Raw genomic sequence first — 19162 nt, forward strand, 5'->3', positions numbered from 1 at the left:
ATCTAAACGTCATTTCGATTAGAAGTGGGAACCTCTTCGTACCTCACGATACGATTTACGATACAAAGTTCACGATGACGACATGGCGATACAACGATTATCGATATATTGGTCAGGAAATCATTCTAGAATATTCTACTAACAACTAATAAACATAAAACAAGTTTCTGCTGTGAATTGTAGTGAGTTTATCACTTGTAGACGTCCAATCCGTTTGAAATGGGAGGGTGGCAGCGATGGCTATGGCCGTCAGTGGCAGCCAATGCCAGGCAATGAGGTAATTTTGTTGCCTGGCACGGCCAGACTGTTCTCCCTGGGTTTTTCAAACACTGAGAGAATAGTCTGGGACCCAGCCCATTAACGGCCTCTTGAGCAAGTACAAAACCAATCGACAAATCAGATTCGTTTATTTGCGTGACGTGTTCTTAACGAGCAACGTCACTCTTCCGCGTTGGAAGTCGTCTCCGCAACAACACAGATGGTGAACAGGAGAGCCGAGAATATGTTCCAATCCACGGTAAAATCAGCTTCAAATTACCAAAAACACATCGACACAAGTCATTGACAACAGTCTGTCTCGCGCTAGCCATGTTGAATAAACTCTGCTCTCCTTTAATGTTTACTTCCGCGCGCAAGTCCCTTGTCCCGCCCGTCGCTGATTGGTCCACTCCGCTGTCTGTTTGCTGTGGCTTGCTCTGCCCTGGAATTTTTTTTCGCTTAATGGTGGCCAGACTCAATAGCTGGAACAGCGGTGAGTCTGGAGTACCAGGCTAGTAATTTTGGGCTATTTAAGGTTATTTACCTGTTGATTTTCAGTTACTTCCTGTTGATTTTGGGGTATTTTACACGTCACTTCCTGTTTGAGTTACAGAACAGGAAGTCACCTGGGAATCACCCAAATGAATAGGCAGTGACTCAAACTCAACAGAAAATTACCTGTAAATGCACTGAAAATCGGACAGAATGGCTGTGAATGCTCTGGTTTCGAATGAACGAACGTTCCCAGTCCAAATGAATTCGGCGTTGTGCACCATTAGTGCAGCCTTAGAGTCAACTAGGGCTGCAGCTATCGATTATTTTAGTAGTCAATTAATCGATGAACCATTAGTTCGAATAATTGAGTAATCGGATAAGGAACACGAAAAATTAAATTGAGCTGACCCTAAAAGGGAATAGAAAAATAAATGAGGATCTATTGTTCCCACAAAAATAGGCTAAAATACCTTTAAACTAAATAACAAATGCATTAAAATAAAACATTAGCACAAACAAAAACATAGCTTATGTTGGTCTTTAACAGGGAGCACTTGGATTCAGCCATGTGAAATGAGGCAGACTAGAAGCCATAGTATCCACCCAAATCAATAAAAGTAAATGCAAACACTTTTAAAATAAACCATTACAACGCCACTTAAACGAATACTCGAAGCAGCAAAATTTAATTCGAATCCTTTTTTCGAATTGAATACTCGAGTTAATCGAATAATCGTTGCAGCACTAGAGTTAACTGAGACACTATTATGGTGGAAAATTTTGGGAGCAACTTGTTGGTTCCTTTTTATTTTTTTTACATTGACACCTTTTTAAAACGATATCTCGATTCTTGGCAGGAGCATATCGATAACCTTTTGTGATACAAAGTATCACGATATATCACCACTTCGATATTTTGTCACACCCCTAATTTCGATTATTAAGAATTTTGGAACAACGCTGAATCAATGTTATGTTTTCCTTCATTTTCAAGCATGACGCTATTAATGCTTTCAAATATGCCCATATTTAGAGGTCTTGCTTTATTTACAGACAGAACAAACAGCTCGGCTAATAAAATATTGTACATGAACGATAAAAAAATAAAATAAATTAGAAATAAATAAATAATAAAGAAATAATAAGATAAAATTAATTTAATAAAGAATAAAAACTAACACATTAGGGCTACATATGGGAACAGCGCTAGCTAGTTAGCTCGCTACGATGGAAAAATGACCGCACTGTCTTTGCGTTCAATAAATTTAGACAAGGCTCGATTGTGTCATATCTAGTGATTTTAGCGCTTTAATTGGAAAAAGCATTACATTTGCCTGTGCTGTTTTACTTAGCTAACATCCAGGCTAAGTAGGCCTTCGCTTGTCTGCGAATATCAGCAAATGCACCGTTCCTTACAATTTCGGCAACTTTGTCATCAAAATTGTACGCGAAACGGTTTGCCTGACACAACGTGACAAACAGGGTTTATTCTACTCTATGACATTATTGTTGATAAAGGCTCTGAAGAAAAGCAACAGGCTTACCTTTAAAGATGGCTATGCTTAAATGAGGCGCTTCCAGTGGAGTTCGTTTGAGGTAATACGATGTCTTCCTGCTCAAACACGAACACAGCTATTTTTTCACCATAACTCCCGCTCATCTATTACTCGATGACGTTTCAATCATATTACCTGGTCAGTCAAAATCAACTGTTTGTCAACATTAACATTGTCGCCTGACACACCATGGATCAATGTTGTTTCAACGTCACTGTCAGGTGTCATCGGTATGGGTGTCATCGGTATGATGATTCTGATGGAAAATCAACGTTTATTCAACATCGGTCTGCTATCTGGGTATAGAAGTAGAAAAAAAAAAATCCAAAACAATTTTTCTGATTTCATAATCCTGGACAAACTATCTTTAATCATATGTTGCTGTTTACATATACATATATTTTTTAAAAACCATATTTTTCACTGTCCACTCTGTTGTGTTGGTGTCTAAGAAATGTCCCTATTGATTAACTCAGTGATAACATCATTTGCAGGAAATTTAACTGTGATTACATAAAAAAAAAAAAAAAAAAAGTCAGATTTAGCAATTTTGCGAAGTACATTCAGTGTGATCAACAAGTGTCCACTCTTTTAAACCTATCATAGAAATGAATCATTTTAAAAGGTTTATTTGTAAAATGATAAATTTCTCATCAATTCATGTTAGCTATTATGCTAGCAAAGCAAGGCTAGGGGGCTAACTTTAGCACAAAACGCCCCCTCTGTTACATCTAAATGTCACCCTACAAAAAAATGACCCACATACAAGTTAAAACATGAATCAGATGAGAAATGGAATTGGAATTCGCCCCTCTGGCCAAGCCGCACGGAGACGGCGACAGCGGAACGGAAATGGTGCTCCGCTGCTTACCGCCTCCATGCGCCAACCGGGAAGGCGGAAATTCCGCGCGTGCACCTCTTGTGTTAACCCTTTGTACTGACTCCATGTTCCAAAAGTTTGAAGAAGGCTCACCGAAAAACAAGGTGTGCTGAGTGTTGTTTCGGGACCATCCCTCTGTATCCGGTTTTGGGTGGTTAGGTTGGTCTGTGGATGGGACGTGGTTGCCACAGCGACAGACACTGGTCTTGACGTCCCAAACGCCCGCTATAAACTTGTTATCCGGGAGACGCTACTTGTTTTAATACAGAGCGCCCTGCTCTTTTGTCCTTGCGGTGGTTAGGAGAACTGATTGCGATAGTTGGTGCGTCAATCTTGCTCGTGACGCACACGTTGGGCTTCTGTGATAAGATGGCATTGTGTATCTATTCTGCTTTTCATTAAACTATAATGTGCTATTTACATAGGTGTTTTAGAGTAATACAAACAATCCTACAGTACATATGAGAAATGATACTATTCCCTGATTGATTGTATTACGTGTGTTACAGTAATGCAAACAGTTAAACGGTGGCTACAAGAAACGGTACCATTTTCCATTTCCCCCTCATGAGCCCCGATAAAGTGATTCACTTTACTGTGTCCAAGGGCATGGAGTGAAGTCTGCCTGAACTATAGTTTGATGAATGTGTTAGACTAATGCAAACCATTATATGGTGTGTGCGAGAACAGTACCTATTCCCTTCAATATCTAAAGACAGATTTCTCAAAGCTTTTGTGGATGAATAAGCCACATGCTTCTGAAATAATAACCTGGGTTGTTCCTGTCCTCTTTAGTGGCATCCCGGTTTTGCATAAAGAAATTTTATTTTGTGGTCAAACAATTCACAATTCAGTTTTTCACACTTTATTTCAAATAACCCCCGGCCCAGAGAAAATTCCAGCGCTTCTTATTTAGGACAGGCTTCTTTGCACATTTTCAGCTGGCAACGATGGATAGCGCAGTTGGTACGTAACTTAAAATTGTATTAACGTTATTTCAAATAATATTACTCAAAGTCAAGTGAAAGTAGTCATCAAAAAAAAATTCTCAAGTAAAAGAAATGTATTGGTTGAAAAGAATACTCAAGTTTTGAGTAACTGCTTCTTCTTTTTCTTTCCATTCGCTTGGAACGCTTTGATGGTACTATCCAAGTTGGTAAATGACGACTTCCCACCTTCCGCGAATGCAGCATGAGGCCTAGAGTGTTCATCATTTTCAGTTTTAACATCGGGGATAGTTGCTGCCATTTTCCTAATGCTTTTTGTTCCTTTGAGCCTTTTTTTTGACCATTTTGTTTTACTTATTTTCTTTATATACCATAAAATGTTTAACATGTCCTGGCAATATCTTGCTTGGTGTATATTTTTTCTCAGCACGTCATCGATATGAATTATTATTACCCATTGTGCAATAGTTATTTTCCTACCGAAGAAGAGGACATCTTTTCACACCTCTGGTGTCTTACAAGTGTAATCAGTTAATTGCAGTCAGCAGCTGCTCGTTTCAGCATTGGTCAAAACACACAGGTGGGTAGTAATGTGTTACATTTACTTGAGTAACTTTTTGAGAAAAATGCACTTCTAATAGTACTTTTAACACGCCATACATGAGTAGATCTGTGAAGAAGAAACACTACTCTTACACCGCTACTTTGGGCTATACTCATCGTTACATTTTCCTTCTTTATTCTACATATTAGATTCTATTTATTTTTTCTGCCAGAAATGCCAACAGTGGCTCAACCAGTTTCACTAATTCGATGTCGCCACAATAATCACGACTCCATTTTACAGATCAGACACAAGCTTGCAATTCTATGCTCACGCCGGCCTGCCCAATTACATGGCGTCTTTAAAGCACCATAAAAAATGAAGTATTTGACAGAGTGCTGCCCTCGACATGACTCCAAAGCGCGGATTTTAACCTCTCTCCCAGTTTTTAATTTGGCACCAAATGACCACGGAAAACCATACAAACTGTGATGGAACTATTTACTATTCAAATAGGAAATATTTTCTCTACTAGAAGGCACTCATGTTATTTGGACAAATGATGCCTGCCTCCTTTCTGTATTTCTTTCTCGCGGGAATTCAATTTTTTTGGTCCTGATCTAAATGGTTGAAATTGTAGAAATGAGTTTAGGGTGGCAACGGTCTTTAGCCCAATCACACTGTGGAATCTTTCCAGTTCAATCAAATGCAGCCCAAATTTAAATGAAATAGCACTGCCTGATCCATCACGCTGGTCCGCCTTGACAATCTCAAGTTCTCCAACTAGTTTTTGGGCCTTCTGATGTCAGAGCCAATCAAGAAAAAGAGGCGGGAGCTGCAGCCGTGACATCACCAGGAAGTGAGTATCAGGTTGAATACAATGGCAGAGTGCTAAGCGGTTCTCGTAGATAGGTCAGTTTTCGAAGTTTTGACAGAAATACAATGCACTGAACATTAATACTATTGAGTGCAATTTGTCACAATGCTTTCATAGTGTAACAGCAATCAAGTTTAACCTCCATATGGCTTAAGTTGGCCGGTATCTCATTTTTGCTCATTAATATTCATGACGTTAGCAATTGTGGCTACGCGGGTCAACCTCCCGTTTGTCCCTAATTGTAAATGAATGGTAACAGTACGATGGAGATGTTTACTGAGCTAAACCTGCCACTTCTGTCCGAAATGATATCCCTGGTACCAAATTCACTGGTAAAGATGTCGAAAAACATACAAATGTTCAGTTTTACAGATGGCTTGAGTGTTGAGGGCTGAAAAAGACTGGGGAAAAGAGCATAGCCGACCTAAGCTTAGCCTTAGCTTTTTTAGACACCTTTTTCTTACATCACTGACAATGATATTCTGTAGTTTCATCAATCTATCCTTTACCACATTCCCTGTCTTATACATTATATCCTCTGGTTGTCTTATGTCTCTGACCATTCTTGGGGGCAATTTACATTGCTATTTTTGTGCGGCGATCGCAAATGCTAATCGGTGACAGCCAACGAACACTTTCCCCCCCCATTAATGACAAATCAGTGGCAGTCAGATGCCCCCCAAGGTCATTCACTGTCAGACAGAAGCAGCACGGCAAAACGCCACGCTAAAAAATAAGCAAAAAATATAAAAATGGCTTACCTCTTCCTCTGAAGGACCATGGCCCCCAACAAAACGTTTACTGCATATGAAATGTGAATGGCTTCACCTTGCTGGTGTTAAAATGGTCTGTTGGACATCCGCGCAAGTTGATCCATTCTTCACATTTTTTCCTAATTTTTGGTTTCAGAAACGTATGAAGAAAACAGCCTTCATGTGTCACAATGTCTGGAGTTGTTTCTACAAGTTCCATATCAGCAGTGCTTGATCGGCATGTTCGTTTTTGAAAGATTACGAGAAAATAAGCAGAAATAACATGGTTTGTATGCGAGGGCGTGTCGAAAATATCCCACTTCCGCGTCACGGACTAAAAATAGAATTCGTGCAGTACGCTATTATTGGTGTTGTTAGGGCTGTAGAGCAAGGTTTCTTTACGGATCTTGGAGTCTTGGATGGAGTCTGCTCAGTCCCTTTCAGCTAACCTTGTAGCCTCAGTTGCCTAGTCTATCTGTCTCTTGATGTTGCCGTTTCAGCACTCTCGTTTTCTTGTCATCTTCCAAAATGTGATTGTCATTTGTTTTTCAGCTGTGTGCGATATCGGGAAAAAATATCCAATTTTGCTTTTTTTTTTTTTTTTTTTTTAACGTTGTCGGGCAGAGTTGCAGTATGAAGGAAGGAGTAGGTAGAAAGCTCTAGTTCATGTGCAGCTGAACGAGGTGTTGCTTGTATCAAGTTCAAAAACTGCTTGGATTTCTAGCCACCTTGCTATCAAGCGACAATGCGGACTTCGGCTCGTCTACTGTACATCATTTGATTAAACTCGTCAAGTGTCAATATACACAGGTTTCTTTTCCATTTTATCCATATGTGACTACCATCAATCCTCCCCCTTTGTTTTATTCCAACACATTGTCGAGGACAGTAAGGTGGCTGATGGCTAGAAATCTGAGCAGTTCTTGGACACGACATGAGCTATCCAACAGCGCCATGATGCCAAGCAAGCTTAAACCTCATCTTCAAACAAAACCGTCGCTTCAAACTATGGACTATCTTGTTCGCCTTCGTGAAAACACGGAGAAACAGGCAACTTTGAGAAAAACTATAAAGGTAAATGAGAAAGCCCACACTGTGGCAGGGACATAAATACTACCTGTCTGCAAAGCCATTGACAGCCCTGCCTGATGCACTGCCCTGATGCAGTTAAAGACATTGCTAAAATCCCCGTCTGATAATCCTGAGCTTTTTAAGCATAACCGCAATTAATAAAAAAAACAAACAAACAAACAAAACAAAAAAAACAGACTCAGAGCTGTTGAAGGTTCGTGTGTCTTTGTTCAATTCCTGCCAGGATATCTGCTTTGTGTTCATCTGAGTAAGTATAAATACTGAGAAATTATTTTAGAGTTAAATAAACTGCACAGCAAGTAATTTTGAACATTTTTGGTTTGTGGTGTGCCGCAAAATGTTTAATGTAAAAACGTGCAGTCACTCAGAAAATGTTGAAAAACACTGCTTTAGCCTTCCGGTCAATATGATGGATGCCTGAATGGATCTGTAGTTTTCCATTTTTAAAATTAAGTCCAGGCCTTTCAAACGTTTGCATGCCTTGTTTGATGAGAACAAATTAAGTGTTTGAATCAATGAAACCTTTATTCTTAAATTTACATGACAAAAAACAATGTCCAATCAGTAACCGTATCATTTTTGAAGGTTCCTCCCATGAAAACATTCTGAATTGGGTCTTGAAAAATATTTCCATGGTGGATATATGGAATAGTCCGTTTGGTGAAAAAAACAAACATTGTTAGGCCAAAAAGGAACAGCATAATACTTGATTTAAAAGGGAAAATTCACAACCTTTTAATCACTTGAACTTTGAAAACTGTTTGACATTAACTCAACTTGCCATGTCTTTGCCATCAATTGAAACAACAACAAAATAAAATTCATAGGAAAAAGAGCCGGTCTGCCATCTGGATGGCTGGTTCCGCGTGCAGGTGCTGGCCTGAAAGGAATGCCAGTTTATGTGCATATTTGCACGGTGCCGGAACCCGAATTGTTCCCGGCCAGTTCCAATACAAGTGGCACATTTTGTAGGTCAGCCTGTGGGAATAGAACAAGTTAGTGGAAATAAAGGACGCTTTTGTCCTCCAAAGGCAGCATGAAGTAGTAAAGTGATACATGGTAAACAGTTTGATGATCCACTCCTGATTGTGTAACCCCAGAAGAAATCAGTGGACCATAATCATATCATTCATTCATCTATTCATAATAATATTCTTTTGTCTCTACACTGTGTCAACATGACATGATCATATCAATTAGGGATGGCCCGTATCATGTTATAGTGATGCACCAAAAACTCTTTGGCATGAATATGACTAAAAATTAAAGCAGTGGTCCCCAACCACCAGTGCCAGTCCACAGAACCACTTGGTACCAGCGCGCAAGTGAAATAATACTTCCCGTTTAAACCCCTTGCACACTACACTCAAGTATGGCGATCTAAAAGCTAATAATGCGCTGCAACCCAGATTAGAAAGATAAATATCCAGTCCAACCGCAAATATTAGGGATGTCCTGATAGCACACAGTCCGAGTCACCTGATTTTGAGAATCTCCCAATACAGATCCCGATCCGATACCAGGGGGAACTTTTTAACGATTTTATAAAACCAACAGTGACGGAAGAAAAAATATTTTATTTGCAGGACTTTAAAACATACCAATTAAGAGACAACGATGGAATTTTCCCTTTTTAAAAATGACCTTAAATGGCGTCCTCCTGTACGAATGCATTCTTGAAATCTGCTGTTGAGACTGATTCCTAATCTGAGCTGGATTACTGTTAATTTCATCCTGATTTCACCATGGTTACTAAAATAGCAGATTGTTTACTTAATGTCACTGTCTCGCAATGCTGCCACTGCTTATGTCTGCCAATACGCAAAAATTCCATTTTATTTTTTTAAGTGGTCAACAGCAGATTTTAAGAATGAATTCATGCAGGAGGACGTCATTTAACAGATGGACTTTTAAAATAAAAATTCCATAATTATTTCCTAAATGGCATGTTTTAAAGTTCCAGTTATTATGAAAAAAATATTTTCTTTAATCACTCTTGGTTTTATAATTCATTGTTAAAAACTTGTTATTGGGTCACCCTGTTGTTGTAGTGGCTTTATGCATCCACTAGATGGAGCTATGCAAAAGGGAATGTCATGTCATGATTACCCAATATTGATCCATATAGAAGGCGCATCTGATTATGAGGCGCACAGTCCGCTTTTGAGAAAATGGAAGACTTTTAGGTGTGCCTTACAGTGCGAAAAATGCGGTTGTGTGTTCCCATTTAAGTGCATAGTGCCTATTTAAAAGGGAAATGAATTTGAAAAGTAAATCAAAATTATTTTAATTCATATTTGAATAAAGAAACCTTTGAAGGTGGTCTGGAGTGAGGTTGGCTGTGTTGTAAACCGTAACGTAGTGGGTTGGAAGTCCACATCCCTGGCGAATGTGGTGTGCCATGAGGTAAAAGTCCACCCTGTGCGACAAGAAAACAAAGTTATACTTCGAAGTTTGAGTCATTCTGCAGAAATACTCAAAACAAGGTCTACTGTATATTCCATCTGGTTCCTCTTTCAATCTTGCATCTTTTGTGGATGCCTGTGTGTTAATGGGTTTTGGTTTATTTCTTCTATGCCTGGGCAATTTATCAATAAGTTTGTCTGGGGGGTGGAGTTCATCATTCTTAATGTGCTTAATTTCTATTAAAAACCATTTAATTTATGCTGACCTTGCTACGTAGCTCACTGACTTTATTAAATCCTAGAGCAATTACTTCAAACAAGTAGATTGGGCCCAAAATTATTTGAACAAGCTGTCCAAATTTTAATGCAAAAAGAAACTGCTGCGTAAACAGGATAGGACAGGCTAAAACTTCGGACACATTTTGTCATTCAATGAGTTTTCTTTATTTTTATGACGATTGACTACCGGTGTTTTAAACAAAACTCGATTCTATCGCAGTATAACGTCACGCAATTCTCGTATCAATTCAAAAACAGTCTTTATTGATCCTTACATGTGTGTTTTTGGTGGAATAAACAATTCAGTGGCTGCACTTCTACTCCTGTCTAGTAGTTGTCAGCACGCAGCAGCTAGGCTTGCCACCTGTCCCTTGAAATACGGAATTGGGAATGAAAAGTTATTCCGTATTTCACAATTGTCCCATGGGGCGACCCCGCGCGACTCGCGGCTCCGGTGGCGGGGAGTGTCGGCCGACGGTGCGCCCAGCCCATGCATGTCTGTCACACACAAACAAACACCTCCTGCGCTCATGTGTGACAACTGAGCCAACAATAATGAACAAAAAGGGCAGGAGATATTAAAGACAGCAAGACAGTTATCTGCCTGCCCGCTGCTGTCTGCCCTGCGCTCCACTTCCGGGTTCGTTGCCTAGTTACCTCGCTCGCTCTGTTCAGCGAACCGCCCTGCGCGTTTTCAAAACAAAAATGTCTTCTTCAGCAGCAGAAGCTCAGGACACCCCTCCTCATCCTCAAAAGGGGAAACGTCTCCAAAAAATACAGTGGAGTGGGAAGAGTGGAACCCATGGCTCGATAGAGTCACTGATGATGATTATAAAGCGAACTACAAGGCAGGCAGGAAAGTTTTTGCAGCGTCTCACGGAAGTGTAAAACAGCATGCTGCAGGGGACCTCCACAAACGGAATATAAGATCCCAGAAGAGCCTTCGTCACAATTATTTGTACCTGAAACATCCCTTGAGCTTGATTTGGTATGTTATTATGCTCTTGTATATGGATAACATATAGGCTATATTTATATTTACCTTCATACATCTTAGGCTATTTCAGTTGCTACTATGGTTGATTATTTTCAGGAATGTTGATTTTTTTTTTTTGAAACATGCATTTATTATCAATCAATATGGAATGAATTTATGTACCCATAAAGAACATCATATTTTGTTACACTAACTAATGCTCCTCATTTGGAATCATTCCTAATAGATTAACAGCAAATAAAAACTGAATAAATAGTCCTACCGCGAATATATACTATCTATTGATTGATTGATAGTGAATTTGACATCATCCCATTCCTACCCTCTAAATTACTGCAGCTGAGGTGACACAGGTATACCACACAGTAAAACGTAGCCAGCCAGAGCTAAAATAGTGCCGACTGTGGACACAGGCTCAATCAGAAGATTTTTATGTGATTCCAAAATGGTGAAGAAAATGACTTTGGGTAGAACAAAGCAAGAGGCACTGTTGAAACAAGTCCTGGGTCCAAAGGCAGTAAGTGATGTGCTCAAGATCTTAACATCACCCATCCCATTCTCCATACAGACCGATGCCTCAAATAAATTGAGCAGGAAGATGCTTCCCCTTGCTGTCCAGTACTTCAGTCCAGAGTCTGGGCTCACCAACAAAAATGCTGGACTTCATAGATAATGCAGACGAGTCAGCTGCTGGAATTGTAGCTCTCCTGGAACATTCCCTTAAAAAATTTGGCTCGTCAATGGATCACGTGACCGAATTCAGTGCCGACAACACAATGTTAATTACGATATTCACAACTTCGTTTTCACTAACCTGCAGAGAAAAACAAAACAATCTGCTGCAAGGAAACTGCCATGCCCACATAGTGCACAATACAGTTTTCTCATCTAAAAATACATTTCTATGCATTTTAGGAGTTTTGGGGATGCCCCTTTTTTTTCGCCCGTAAGGCTTTGGGCGCAAGGGGGGTGACCCTTATTTCTATTTCTGAAAGGTGGCAACCCTAGCAGCAGCATTGCCTTGCAGTCAGCTGAAGTGACAACATGTCGTTAGAGTTATCCCGGGTAGCTTCTTTACACTATAGTCTCACGGGGTTTGGCACCACGGAGCAAATACTAGTAGTGACGGGATAAGTCATTCACTTGAAGAAATGAATCCATTCCGGTTCATTCAGGCTACGTCTACACTAGGACAGATCATTTTCTCCAGGGTATTTCGCCGACTATTTTTATATCCGTCCACACTTACGTTTAAGGTGCGTTTAAGGCCCCCCTGCTTCTGCAAGGTATGCCCGCACGGTTTACCTCTGAAGCGGAAAGTCATTACTCAACGGCGGCAAATTTTGAAATTACTAAACCTTCTAGACTGTCATTATTTTGTGATCACAATTTTTTTCGTAAACGCAATTGAACGCATCAAGCACGAGCGAGAGTGAAAGGAGAGCACGCTCGGCTTTTACGAGCAGTCGCCGAGTTGTGATTTAAATAAATCTTTAGAACAACGAAAGCCTGACATCGTTACTTGGGATGTTACAATCGATGCTCAGTTGCGCTCTCAGCACTTGCAAAAAAAAAATAGAAGCATACGGTGTTGCGTTGCATATACTGGACTGTCTCAGAAAATTAGAATACACAATATTCTAATTTTTTGAGACAGTCCTGTGTATATATACAGGACTGTCTCAGGAAATTAGAATACACAATATTCTAATTTCCTGGGACAGTCCAGTATTTCCTGGAAGCCGCAACAAGGAGTGCTTGTGCATAACAGTGGCGATCCTGAAAGTGGCGACAGTTTTGACAGGCAGAAATGTCATGGGAAAAAAACTGACCGCGCGCCTCTTTGACTGGGAGTACCATGCAGGTCACTTTTCAGGATTTAATTTTTCGCTACGCATTTTTATATACTTATGTTCGGTCGGCATTGAGTCAGGAAGGGCCAGCCCCGCAGCTGGCTGATCGGAGACAACGCGGGAGACGAGCTCTGTAAAAAACGCTCATCTCCGCGTCATCCGCGATGGGAGGACCACAAATGGGCGCTGAATTGAAGCATATAATTGCGACATAGTTTGAAGACTCAAGAAAAATGTGTGGAAAAGAGGAACAGTAATGCCACGTCGTGATCGTCCGCCTCCATTGTTTACGATGCCGTCATGCCGCACTACAAATGGCGACAGCATGACGACACTTCCTCAGTATCCGATTGTTATACTGAGACAGCAGTCAATATTAAGGGGCGGATAATATTACCCGCCTATATTATCCGTCTAACAACTAATCCGGACAATAGGCAGACTAGTGTAGCCAACATGCCGTATAGTCCAACTAAGTACACGTTTACGGCCATTAATTGTCCTAGTGTAGACGTAGCCTCAGTAAAAAGACTCGTTCAAGCAAATCGTTCAACGACTCGTTCGCCCACCTCCACCTCCCCCACCCACCCAAATGAATTTTTTGGTTAGTGAATGGGAAGTGATGTTGCCTAACGAATCACAAAAGACTGCTAAGCAATATAACTGAACGGGTAGCGACATTGCTTGGTCCCTCCCCCTCTTGCACACAGGCACATTGGCCGCTCGTCGTAGATTCCGAAGTGAGTGACAGACAATATTTTTCTGTTTTCGCTGCTTCATCTCTCTCCCGCCGCTGCAATGGTGAGGGAGAACTTCCGCGTCATCTGTCATATGGGATCAAAGTGATGGCTCGTGCTTGCATTTTGATTTAGGACACGGTTTAACAATTTTTGGGGGGGGGAGGGGGGCTCACGAACTGTCTCTTCCATGATCTTGATCACATACACAATATTGCTGCAACCAGCCTACATGACACGCAACACACTCTTACAAAAAAAAACACTCAGGGAAAAAATTAACATGTATATGTATTTTTTACTTAATAGCCATTTTCCTGTGCACTGATGAGGTAAATATTGCTGCCTCCATAGACTGACAGTTCACTCCCCCCTGCACTATAGTGACGCGTCCACAGCTCAGCTTTTTGCTTGCCTTGTAGCTACTGGTGGAAGAGTTTTAAACTACTGTAAATTTGATGGTATGTCGTTATATGTTGTCCCGAGTCTTGAGAAAAGTAGTACACTAAACCATGCTCACTAGGTTTGCGTGGTGTTTTGTGTGTTAGGATATGATAGGCCCCACATTAACAAATATGTAACAAAGTCCTTTCATTTTTTGACTCGTTTACTGCATGATTGGAAAGTCAAGTTAGCAACAATCTCGGTCAGAAGCCGGAGAACCGAGTAAGTTAACGGGAAGTGACATAACTCAGTCTTGCCCCCTGCCTGCACGCTGGGTGCTTGCTGGCCACACGCGGAGGTGAGTGACAGACGCTCTGATTCTGTTTCCGCTCGCTGCCCTGCCTGCAATGAGGCTGGCATCTGATTGGTCGTGCGCGTTGTCAGATGCTGCCACCTGCTCAACGCCCTCCCACGCTAGTCCCAACTTCCTTAAGAACTATTCAGTGCAGAAGGTGATTCGTTTGGTCTCATACCTCCAAACAATTTGTTCAAAAAGAACGAATCGTTCACAACCGTCTCAACACTAGGAGTAACATGGCAGAGATGGAGATACACGATGCCCCAAACCACCTTTTATAAGTCTGAAATTTGGGCTCGTTTTGGCTTTTACTGCAAAAACGGAGGCATGGAGTATTTAGATTCCAGCATTTAAGCAGGCTCGGACAAAAAACAAAAAAAGAAAAACAATAAGAAAATGTTATAATGAAATCCATATGTTGTTCAAACATAAAACAAAAACATGTTCACTGGATTAAGTTGTCTGATTATGACTTGAACAGATATCCTGAAAAAAAACTAACACCAGAAGGCACTAATAGGCCATATGCATAGTGGCCCAAAACCGAAAATGAAAAACTGGAGTCTATATCCGATATAATTTTAACATGCTTTTATCGGCTACCCAATAATATCGGACAACCCTAGTGCTGGATGAGGTTTCAGGAATGAATAGATATGAATGTACTTTTATGCATACGCTAAGATTGAGGGGAGGCAGGCAGGGCAGTGCCTCCCACTAGTGACCGAAAAATGTCATTGCATTGTAATTGACATATATTCACCACATGTGAATTTAAAATAAAGACTGAGCTGGTATAATGTTGTCTATAATAGTTGCATAGCATTAAACCAACAAAAATTAATGAACAAGAATCCTACACGGTAAGCCTGAACGATATATCGTTTAACCATCGCCATCGCGATGTGCGCGATAGTCCCATCGAAAGGACGTGCGATAGTTTTTATTTTTTTTAATCCATATATGCCTTGCTTTCTGCTCTGCGCACAGCCTCACACCCTCCCTCTCCCAGCTCTTTGAACCTCACAGTCACTGCAGCACTTGCTTATTAAAGTTAACGATACTGGTTGTCTTTGGTCTTGCCAAAAAAGCGGACATCACAGCGCAGCAAGTGTCAACCATCGTTTAACTTGTTAAACAGTTTATGCAAGCAAGCCGCTTTGGAATGAATGCGTGTGTGTGTGTGGAGACGTTCGAGACATATAAAATAAATGCCAGAAGTGATCATGAGGAGTTTGTAATTTCTACATGTCACTCCAAGAGTCACAGCTAAGGTAGATAAACAGAAGTATTTAATAAAGCCAAGCATGTTTCTACTACACTACTTTATTCTTGTTCAAAAATGATTTGGTTGGACAGTTATGTTTAAAACTGATCAGAATTTGACATTTGAAGTGCTTAAAACCATTTATTTATACACACACGTTTTTTAAAATCAAACTTTGGGGAAAAACTGAGAAAAAAAACGTTTTATATGTATCTCTTTCCAATGCTAAATCTGAATAAATACATTGAGCACACACACACACACAAAAAATTGGGGGCGGGGTGTGCAACTTCGCGGTTTTTCACTTATCGCGGCGGGTTCTGGTCCCCATTAACCGTGAAAAACGAGGGATCACTGTACACTGTGGTCATGGTGAGTCATCCAAAGTCTTTCCAAACAGCTATTCGAGTCATCTAGTGAAAATTTCTTTTAAAAAGTATATATATATATATTTTTTAATATCGCAATATAATATCGCAAACCCCCCCAAAAATCGCAGCAATTGTTTTTTCCAATATCCTTCAGACCTACTACACGGTATTTCATTTTTCGAACAGATCATGTGACTAACATCTTAGAGACTGTCCTTTGCTTAGCTTAGCCAAAACTAGACCTGAGGAGGCAAGATGAATATTTGGGAATAATTGGGATCGCCATACATAAGGCAATACACACCCCTACTGTAAATTGACATCACCGAATAAAGGCAAAATGAAAACAAAATTGTTGCCAAATGCTGTTACTATGGTGATAAACTGAAGAAAAAAAAACACCGTTTATGAGGGTCTAAACGTGTGAATACTCATGCAACTTTGTCCACATATCATGTCTGTCAATTCATAAAACATTGTATATATAGGTTTTCAATGGATCCCTGATATTCGCATGGGAGAAGGACCAGAAGTGAACGCAAAGAACCATGAAAATATTCATTGGTTGGTTATGACTAAAATAAAATATGAATATTTATTTAAAAAAAAAAAAAAAAAGTAAACATTCAAAATTTTCAGGTAAATGGGAATTGGTAAACTAGGAGGTTCTCAACACTGTAAAATCAGGGGATGGAGGGTGTATTTTGATTTTTATCTTAATGGCTTGCACCCCAAGATAATTATTTTAAGTTTCATCAAAAGGTTTTCATTTCAATGATCATTCATTGCACTAGCCAGGCTATAAATAGACCCGCGGCTATAGCGGTGAATGATGATGGTTCGCATTGACGATAAAAGCTGCAAGATGGCGGAAAAAACATGCACTGACCATTTTTCCTGGGTGAGAGTGTGATCCAGAACAGTTCCAGGTGTAGGTGCCCCAAAGCCGCTACCGACCAAGGAATAGAGGGTAGTGCTGATTCTCTTTTGGACCACAATAAAAACCAGCTTGGGCTCATAGCTTGGAAAGCTCTCGAAGCATTTGATCAGCTGCGGGATCTCATACTGCTCAATCATCTTCATCTGGCTGTCTGACACGCCATCCCGATAAACCACAATCTTTTCTGGCATGTGATGGTTGACCTATGTAGAGGGTTACAGTGGTCGAATGCGACACTTGTTGTTCAAATCTCATATTACATTTATTTTACAATGTTGCTAAGTACACAACAGAAGGATATCTATTGATTATTGATTCTACTAGGCTATGAAAGCACCTCTATTATACGGTATGCAAACCAGTGGAAGGAAATGTCTTTGATAAAACAACAGTATTTTTCGTACAATAGTCCTCTACACAGTTTCTTTCCGTTTGAACCCTGCAAGTGTTAAAATATTTATGCATTAAAAAAAAAAAAAAAAAAATGAGCCTTGTGTTTTCTCAATTTAAAATATTGTCTTTTTCCAATTCATTTTTCTCCACGGACTGGCACATTATGACAACGTTGCCACTTACAGTAGGGTGCATTCAGAGGTTCTAACAAATAAGGCTATCGTTCCATTATGACAAAACTTGAGTTCCTGCTCGTGCGTTGTGTCATGTATTGTATTCTCCAAATAACGCATCCTTAGCCAGCTTGGCTTACATAAACATCCGTCATTTATACCAAATCCTGTCTATTCCTTGAACAAATCTACAATCAACTTGTAAATTCTATGATTCTATCTTGTACAGGTACCTCGTGATACTTGTGCAGAGCATCCAACAGGCAAATTGTGAAACCATTTATAAGTTCTTCATTGGGTCCTTGAAATGTTACTCTGGAATACCAGCGAGTCAGTGGGCTTTAAAAAAAAAACAACAATACTTTTTAAAAATCATGTATCAAGCAAATATTATTCATAATACTGTACCTAATACATACATAATAAGTACATAATACTTTATAAGTCAGAAGGAAACTGTAAAGCTGAACATAAATTACACAAATAAAATGTAAAAAAAAAAAAAGGGAAACTTACCCATTTAGGCTTGCGACAAAGCCCATGACTGACTGGCGAGCCTTGCTGGTGTCATGGTGGACATCAACTCCTACCACCATCAGCTTTTTCTATTATGAGTAAAATATAACTATAAATTGATCACCTATACATCCAGTCAACTACGACACCCAATGAGTGGATATAAAAAGTTAAAATGCCAGGTTTTTGTGATATACAGTGGTACCTCGACATATGAATGCATTGACATACGGTCCTTTCCACATCAGACATAAAATTTGACTCGTCATACTCGAAATACGACATTTTATGAGTGTCACAATTTCATTGTTTTCCCCTCAGCAGATTTTCTTCAATCAACATCAAGAAGGTTAGTGCAGGTGGGTGAAAAAAGGAAAAAGGTGAGGCTTACCATTGAAAGAAGGAAAAGATAGAAAAATACGAGCGTGGTGTGCACGTCAGTGAACTGGCTTGACAATGCGGCCGAAATATGTCTACGATCTCGAGGACGATTCTCATTATTATTATTTTAATTGTAACATCAGCAAAGAAGTCGGCAGCTTCATCAAGTTTTTAATCATTTATTTCAGAAATTGTGCAAAACAACACAGATGCTGTTCACCGTAATAGACGGCAACATCAAGAAAAAAGACAGTAAAATCTCTGCCGCACCTCTCTCAGTCTCCCGACAGTCACACGGTGTATTCATGAGCAGCATGCAAAACAACCTCCACAGTAGAACCCAACTGGTTACATTGTTATCATTATTCCGATGTTTATTAATGGCGGAAAACACTCAGGTGACTTGAAGTTCCGCTCTGAGACCCCCAATTTGGCAGCCATTTGTTTCCATCCAAAAACTCCATGTAGCATGTATCACCGAGTGCTAAGACACAGCTGTGGATGACCACAGCCGGATTTTTGTGGGATTTTATGGGAGAAACAGGTACAGTAATATAACAAGGGTCACGATGCAGAAATCACAGACATCAAGAAGTGGTCGAGAATTTCTTTTTCATATATTTATCCTTTTCAATGTTTTTTTTTCTTCTTTTTCCCCCCCAATTTTTCTTTGTCTGGTTCTATTATTTATCATCTAACATCTCGGG

At 40.0% G+C, this 19162-nt stretch overlaps 1 protein-coding gene across 2 annotated transcripts in view; it reads right to left on the bottom strand.

The window, feature by feature from the left end:
* Positions 1-7936: 7936 nt before the first annotated feature.
* piwil2 (piwi-like RNA-mediated gene silencing 2) overlaps positions 7937-19162 on the bottom strand; it is a 77772-nt gene continuing 66546 nt past the window's right edge. For both annotated transcript variants that reach the window (XM_057846863.1, XM_057846862.1), the window contains 5 exons: positions 18075-18163; positions 17792-17897; positions 16942-17195; positions 9713-9820; positions 7937-8379 (listed from right to left, as the gene is read on the bottom strand). In XM_057846863.1, coding sequence (XP_057702846.1) covers positions 8223-8379; positions 9713-9820; positions 16942-17195; positions 17792-17897; positions 18075-18163 — 714 coding nt within the window. In that variant the 3' untranslated portion in view covers positions 7937-8222. The remainder of the gene's footprint in view (positions 8380-9712; positions 9821-16941; positions 17196-17791; positions 17898-18074; positions 18164-19162) is intronic.

The sequence above is a fragment of the Corythoichthys intestinalis genome, chromosome 9, assembly GCF_030265065.1.
Source record: "Corythoichthys intestinalis isolate RoL2023-P3 chromosome 9, ASM3026506v1, whole genome shotgun sequence".
In the NCBI taxonomy this organism is placed as follows: domain Eukaryota; kingdom Metazoa; phylum Chordata; class Actinopteri; order Syngnathiformes; family Syngnathidae; genus Corythoichthys; species Corythoichthys intestinalis.